At 39.6% G+C, this 7,811-nt stretch overlaps 1 protein-coding gene across 1 annotated transcript; it reads right to left on the bottom strand.

The window, feature by feature from the left end:
• Nucleotides 1–206: 206 nt before the first annotated feature.
• On the bottom strand, nucleotides 207–2,065 carry LOC131321186 (uncharacterized). Its single transcript, XM_058352190.1, has 5 exons — nucleotides 1,975–2,065; nucleotides 1,745–1,860; nucleotides 1,490–1,654; nucleotides 731–1,348; nucleotides 207–647 (listed from the first exon to the last, which is right to left on the bottom strand). The coding sequence occupies exons 1-5, from the start codon at nucleotides 2,063–2,065 to the stop codon at nucleotides 546–548; spliced, it is 1,092 nt and encodes a 363-aa protein (XP_058208173.1). The 3' UTR covers nucleotides 207–545.
• Between the last annotated feature and the right edge of the window lie 5,746 nt (nucleotides 2,066–7,811).

Here is a 7,811-nt window from a genome sequence, read left to right as displayed (position 1 = left end):
GCCTTTAGCTTGGTGTCTTTGCCTTCCAATGCTCTTTTCAACTTTGCCCTGTCAACTTCAAGGGCTTCAAATTCTTGTTGATGAAGTTCAGATTCTTTAATTACCTCATTTTCTTTGATTTTAGCATGAGAAAGAGTTTGAGAAATATCTGTCAGCCGACTTGCACATGATTTGATAGAAGTGGAGCGGTTTTTGTATGACCAAATATTATCAAAGAAGCTTTTAAGGTTGCGCTGTAATGGAGAAATGTCCATTACTTTCATGTTTCTCATCTCTTCGAGGACTTTCTCAGCCTCATCTTCAATATCGTCGACATGATCCAAGCTGGTTTTCTCGATCTTATGTGAAAGTTGGGACCACAACCCTGAGACATACTTGCGCCAACTTTTAGCAATCACATCTATCCCTTGAAAGACACTAACATCGGATAACGTGGGATCAGAAGGTCTCACTCGAAATTGTCTTGGTTTTGTTATTGGCACTTTGGGCATGTCAATAGGAGCCTTCTCATGAGAAATTTGACGTGATGCTTCTTCGACAGATCTTCACTTACGAGAAAGTAATCCAAAGGAATCTGGACCATCTATAGAACCTCCACTGCTTTGAAAGTATAGTTCATCACCAAGATTCAAGTTGTTGACTCCCAACTGCACATATACGAAAAAAAAATTAAGTAGCTTACTGAAATAAAAAAATGTGAAAGCATTCGAGAAAGTATGTGTTTTCTTACGTGTGCTTCTAAATCCTCCAAAGGTGTGCTACTATTAGGCACATCTTGGAAAAAACCGTCCGTGTCAATGTGGATATCCTCCAAGGGTGTGACTTGGGCTATGTTTTTCTGCTTCTTGGGGCGATTCCAGTGACGATCACCTTGGCTAGAGTTACTGTCCCCATCACAAATCACAAGGCTTCTTTTCTTGTCTCTATTTTCGGTGGTTGGATTTTTGACAATCACGGATGGAATTTTTGGAGCAGAAATCTTCAAGAGAGGTTTAGGCTTGAAAGTTGATCTCTTCATTTCTTTGGATGCATCTTTGGGTAGATCCTTTCCTTGGTTTGGTTTGGCCTTACTTGGTCTATCCTTGCTTGCTTTAGCTTTTCTTGATGTTGCATTGGCGCCATCAACTTCATGGGTGCTAACAACAAGTGGAACTTTCGATTTGGCCCTGCTTGGTCTAGCTTTGCCTGCTTTGGCTTTGCCTAATGTTGCATTAGTGCCGTCAACTTCCTCGTTACTAACAGTGGGTAGAACTGCTGGTTTGGCCCTGCTTGGTTTAGCTTTGCTTGCTGTTGCGTTAGTGCCTTCAACTTCATGGGCATTGACGATAGGTGTAACTTCTCCCTTGCCCTTGGTTAGGTGAATTCTGACTGGATTCTTGGGGTTCTCTTACTTCTCGGCACGCTCAATGTCTCCTTTAATAAAGTCGCTTGCATGCTTTGTCCACCACTCTTGATATCGCTTTGTGGTAAGGCCTCTGTGCGAAGAGACAGGAATTCTCAGTTTTGCCTTGGTGCCAAGCTTCGTGCAAGATTGCCAAAGTCCTACGACATCGGGTAGATTGAGGGGACATGCTTCTTCCACCAATTTTCCGGGTATGTCTTGGTAAAAGTTGAATTGTTGTGAGAATCGATGAGGGCTGTAAGACTCAACGATCTACTGCATATCACAGCAAAGAGTCAGGTAGCTTGAACGAAGACTAATGGTGTAGGCTGTCCAGAAGTGGGATTGCTTTCCGTCATCTACCATTAACCGCTCTTCTTTGTCAGACATGGCCAAGGACGATAATTGCAAAGGATCAACGCTTCTGAGGAGTTTTCGGGCCCCAATTGCTGTGAAATGTTTTGCATTCTTCTCTCCGGCTTGTCAGACCATTCTAACGCCCGATTGAGAGTGTGGGGATGGAAGGTATGTATCGAAGTAGTTGCCAAGCCATCCGTAGATATAATGCATGGGAAGGATCGCATGGCACTGACTTGGAGTAGGAGATGATGAAATTTGCCTCAAGCCATGGTATATGCTCGCCAGAACGGGCACCGCCAAAGAAAATGTAGATCCGCGCGCCATCATGCTTGCAACTTTGAAGACGGTAGGACGAATTTGGTTTGCTTTTCCATTGGGTAGGACAAATACAGGCAGCTAGCACGACAGGAAGGCTGCTAAATAGACTTCTTCCCTTAAACGTGCTTTGATGCCTAGCTCGTTGAATGCTCTTTCTTCACCCTTTGTGCGCTCTGGTGGCATGCTAATGTGTCCAGTTGGCCTGCTTGCTCCCTCGCTCTGATCATTAGGAGAAAGATTTGAATATCTACTTTTTAGCCTACACCAGAAATGGATCCAGTCACCGGTCGTGATATGGTGAGTTTCTGAAACACGAAAAAGTCTGTGGTATGCTGCAAAGAGGTGCCTGCAACTAGGTGGAAGGAGGTACATGTTGTTTTCGTCGACGCCTGTCAGATCGCATGCCGACGGGATGACTTCGTCGTAAAATTTTCCATAGATCGGCAGACCACCAATATAAAATAGATCCCAAAGGGATATTGATAGCTCTCCTGCTGGTGTATGAAGTGTGTTTATGGAGGACACCAATGCTTGCAAAATGATTGAATGAGGTTTGCATCATATGTGAAAAGAGAAGCATAGACGGCACCATAGATCCTCGCCTCAAGAAGTTTTTCTGAAGATCGCCCAAGTATATCTTTTGCCCACTCCCAATATTGATTGATGAATAAAAATTGGCCAAAGCTGGCAAGAGGAGCTGTCCAAGTAGCTTTTCCGTCATGGATTTGATCACCAAGCAAGGTAAAGTGTTCTGTGGCATCATCTTCGGAATGGAGTGATGACCGCAATAAGAGTGCCCTGGAGGAAGGAATGGTGGCAGAGCTGGTGAGATCGTGCAAGTCCGTCCTAGTGTCAATGAACCATTGTCTCGGATGGGCAAGGTCAGCAACTGCAGGTTGGCATGTAGAAGGTGAGCCAATGACAGGATCAAAGACCGGAAGAAGTAGTGCTTCGTCACATGCGTTTTGACCATCAGCAATGGAAAGTAGTGCTTGGCCATGTAGGACCGTGTCTGCGAAAATTGCCATCTTTGAACAACGGAAGGTTTGGAGGGCAAGTTGCAAGGCTTCAAATCTGTAAAGGAAAATAAAGATAGAGCAATAGTAAAAAAAAAAGTTCAGAGTACTGATATGAAAAGGAAAGGTTAGAGACATGGTTAAAAAATAAACCAAACTCTCTCCAACGATCAATGTTGAAACTCAAAGGCTTTTGTTCGGCAGCTGCAAAGAGAAAAAGAAGGAGAATTACAAAAGAAACTAATGCCAAACAAATCTGTCTCATGGGTTGTCATGATACTGTACGCAAACAAATTAATTTGTTTTTGCAATAAAAAAAAAAGGTTTTGCGGGATTATGTCACGCCAATTCACGCCCGTTGATACTCCTATAAAAAAAAAAATCCCTAAGCAAGTTGGCCTAGCTGCTCTATCTCGATTGGATTAATTATGTTGCCATGCGCCTACAAAACTTGATGTTGATCAGGAAGAAAAGCAAAACTTCATTGATTCAATTCACCCGAAGGAAATTATTCGATCTATCACTAATTTTATTTCGGGTGCAGAGGCTTTGATATTTAGTTTCTTACCAAGTCGGAGGCAAAATTGGTTTTGGCTATAAACTACAAGTCACGAAGTTGGGCCATGTATTTACCAAAATTCTGTCCAAACAGAGAGCATGCGCCATGCTAAGGAAAAGCGTTTAATTGTTTGTCCATATACGCAGTTGTACCGCAACGAGTCGAAGAGTGCAAGATTTTTCTTTACATGCTCTCGGTACCCAAAAAAAGAGAGGGGTTTACTTGGTTTCGGAAAATTCTGATCTAGTATAGTGCCCTTAAAATCTCAGTTCGCGTGTTCTGACCCACAAAGCCTCAATTCAGAAGAAGCAAAATTACTGTTTTGCAAGAAAAATTGTGCAAAGGCGTTAAAAAAAAAAAACAAAAAAAAAGGGCTTTCGCAAGTTCAAACCCCAAGTCCTGATCGTACCGTTAAAAAGGAAGAGTTTGTGTTTGCGCGGTCGAAGTTCACCGAAACGGAGACGTGACAGCCTGGAAAAAAATCACGGTTCCAAAATAAGTTAGATAACCTACAAAGTCTCGATCGAGTCAGAGAGCGGGGTAAATTTTGCATGAAGACGGGTTGCGCTACAGTTCACAAGTGGTGTGCCACATGAGTTTTGCACTGAGGTGTAAAACGGGAAAAAAAAAATTCCAAAAAAGGGCCACGTTGTTTACTGTAGGTTGTATATTTGGAAAATATTGAGTACATGGTGTGTGCTTGATGCAGTGAAAAACTGGCAAAGCAGAAAGACAAAAAGGAAAAGAAAAAGGAAGAAAGATTGTTCAGAGAAGGTTTTTGCTGCACGGTGCAAATTAATTGTGAGGATTTAGTGGTATTGTTCCTCTCAATATATAAAGCAAGGAGACAAAGTTCTAATTGAAAGAGGAGTCAGAAGATTTAGTGGTATTGTTCCTCTCAATATATAGAGCAAGGAGACAAAGTTCTAATCAAAAGAGGAGTCAGAAGTTCTAATCCTAATCAAATATAGAGCAAGAAGACAAAGTTCTAATTGGAGAGGGAGTCAAATATTATAGTCCTATACAAACACAACTGTGTTTAGGCGGTGGACTCCGAGCGCAGTATATTCCAAGCGGTGGAAAGAAATTTTAACGGGCTTGTTAATTCATCTAGCCTTAATCTAAGCCTCATTGGGGTTTCAATTGTTTGGGCCGCCAAGTTTCATTGTGTCAGGAGATTGGGACCCGAAATTTTAACTTGGCCTATGAGTTGAAATTTTGCCGCAAGTTGACGTTAAATGTCATGGGCCAAATTCAAGTTTATTCATCAAAAAGGAATCGCTTCGGATTCTATATTCACTTCACGTGGGTATTGGGCTAAACAATTACTAAGCCTCAAATTTCAGCTCGGCTCGAGAGTTAAATTTTGGAGAATCAAGCTCACTTCAAGTTCCAAGCAAAAGAAGTTATTGCCGAATATACTGATTTTTGGCATCAAATCAAATCAAGTCAACATTTTCGAGACCTACTCACTTTCATGCATGAGTAAGTCTCAAGGGGGCATCTGTAGGCATGCAAAATTCTCAGCCAATCACAAGTTGCCATGTGTTGCGGGACCTAATAAATAGGGCATGGTAAATGATCAATCAAATGGTGTCAAGTGTCTTTAGGTCAAAAGTCAAGATGATGCGTATAAGCCAATCAAATGGTGCCACGCGTCAAAGTGATGCAGTTACTATTTTTATTAAGTCTGGCCAATCAAATTAAGCCACTTGATAAAATAATAATTGTATTTCTCTTTATAATTGTCTTCCTTAAAATAAAAGGAAGAAGGATAATTATCAAGTTATATAATTATTTCTTTTATGTTAAATAAAGAAATAATTAGGAAGATAAACATGAAGGAGGTAGAGTTGGTCATGACTCTCCATCCTACATCTCTATAAATAGAGGTGCTCTCCTCTCATATTTTCAATTAACATTCAAGCATCCAACTCCAGAGCTCTGAAGATCAAAGCCTCAAAGCCCTTCAGAATTCCTCAAGTCTCAAGTCCAAATCCAACAAGAAGGTTCTTTCAGATAAACGCTACAAAGCTCCGAAGAACATTCAACCTAGATCATCATCTTCTTCGCAAACATCAGAGAAGATTCCGACGTTCGATCCGAGAATAAGCATCAAGCCCTCGTTTCAACAACAATAGAAGAGAAGAATCAGAGGATTATTTTCTCTTAAAAATTCATCAGAGATTGTAACTCTAGTTTTGATACATCAATAAAAGTCAAGATGATGCGTATAAGCCAATCAGATGGTGCCACGCGTCAAAGTGATGCAGTTACTATTTTTATTAAGTCCGGCCAATCAAATTAAGCCACTTGATAAAATAATAATTGTATTTCTCTTTATAATTGTCTTTCTTAAAATAAAAGGAAGAAGGATAATTATCAAGTTATATAATTATTTCTTTTATGTTAAATAAAGAAATAATTAGGAAGATAAATATGAAGGAGGTAGAGTTGGTCATGACTGTCCATCCTACATCTCTATAAATAGAGGTGCTCTCCTCTCATATTTTCAATCAACATTCAAGCATCCAACTCCAGAGCTCTGAAGATCAAAGCCTCAAAGCCCTTCAGAATTCCTCAAGTCTCAAGTCCAAATCCAACAAGAAGGTTCTTTCAGATAAACGCTACAAAGCTCCGAAGAACATTCAACCTAGATCATCATCTTCTTCGCAAACATCAGAGAAGATTCCGACGTTCGATCCGAGAATAAGCATCAAGCCCTTGTTTCAACAACAATAGAAGAGAAGAATCAGAGGATTATTTTCTCTTAGAAATTCATCAGAGATTGTAACCCTAGTTTTGATACATCAATAAAATTGACTCTCGTTCATCATTTTTCCCGTCTTTTTCATAGACTCGAAATTTGTGTTCAACACCATGAAACTCCATTATTCTATTTTGCCATGGGATAATGAGATCATTTGGTGGTGGAGAAACTGGGTTTGGGTTTGTTTAAAAGAGAGAGCAAAATAGGGTGAGATTGGGAGGAGGGCAAACAAGTAAATTCACATGGAGGAGTTATGGATGAGTTTTAGTAGCAACATTTTTGGTTTTGGCATTATCAACTGCCTTTTAAAATTGAAAACTTTATTAATTCATTCCTTTTTAAAGATCTTTTTGCTATTGTACTCTTGAATTTGACCATTTGAGGAGCCACTATATTTGAAGAGAGAGAAAGTATCACTAATTTTGATGCACTCTTTTGATGTGTGGGATGGAGAAGTATGTTCAACATTGTTCTTGAAAAAACAAAAATATAGCATTTGATGAATGGGTTGGAGATGCTCCAAGACTATCTTTAATACATTTTGTTTATTATAATAACGTCTCTCTAGATTATTTCACCTGAAGTTCTTAATGTTCAAGATGAACTCATGGAATAATTTTAAGCATACATCTCTTAGTGGTAAATGTTACGTTTCTTAACAGTAAATGTTAGCCTCACAGTGGTTAGAGGAGCGTATGATACACACCTTTTATAGGTGTTACGCATATTGACTAAAATGTTACGCTAATGTTACGTATGTCTCTCAATGGTGGGTGCATATCGTACCCCAAAAGGTGGTGTGTATCGTAGCATTACATATTAGTTGTCAAGACGGGTCATTTACCACATTGTCCCTCGTGAGCTAAGTGCTTACTTTTTAGACTAGGTTTGGGGTGTGTATTGTGCACGCGTTATAGGGGCCACCATGGGTTCTATTACTTGATATGAACGGTTCATTTTGTTCGTGTCGTCGATCGATTACATGGTTCACATTAAAATTCAAGTCAATCGGACATCAGTGACTATGTTTTTCAAAATGCATTTTTCTTCGAAAAGAAATAGTGGAAGAAATAGTTGTAGGTGTTGTTTTTTACAAAACTGTAAGTTAAATGCTCACTGATCAAATAGTTATCGATATCCGATCAACTTGAATTTTTATGTGGATCACGTACCCGGGCTGGGCAACATGTGTGCTACACACACAAAACCCTTAGAGACCATTTGGACTAAAAATTATTCTGATCGTATTTTTTTGAAGTTTATTCGTTTCAAAAAATGATAAAAACAATAGCACTTTTAAATATATAACTTTTGAGTATTTTTTTGAAGTTTTTTAAACTTCAGTCCATGTTTTAATATTTTTACAATGGGCATACCTCAGGATGAAAAGAAAAGGAAAAAAGTGCA

Source organism: Rhododendron vialii, chromosome 3a (genome assembly GCF_030253575.1).
Source record: "Rhododendron vialii isolate Sample 1 chromosome 3a, ASM3025357v1".
In the NCBI taxonomy this organism is placed as follows: domain Eukaryota; kingdom Viridiplantae; phylum Streptophyta; class Magnoliopsida; order Ericales; family Ericaceae; genus Rhododendron; species Rhododendron vialii.
The sequence above is the reverse complement of the archived record's forward strand: the minus strand, read 5'-3'. Positions and strand labels throughout refer to the sequence as shown.

What these genes read in the sequence shown, in the direction of transcription:
- LOC131321186 (XM_058352190.1), bottom strand. Translation starts at nt 2,065, where the DNA reads ATGGCGCGCGGATCTACATTTTCTTTGGCGGTGCCCGTTCTGGCGAGC. An exon ending in AGGCAAAACTGAGAATTCCT is followed by an intron (nt 1,349 to 1,489) that starts GTCTCTTCGCAC and finishes CACCTAACCAAG; the next exon opens with GGCAAGGGAGAAGTTACACC. An exon ending in TGGAGGATTTAGAAGCACAC is followed by an intron (nt 648 to 730) that starts GTAAGAAAACAC and finishes GTATATGTGCAG; the next exon opens with TTGGGAGTCAACAACTTGAA.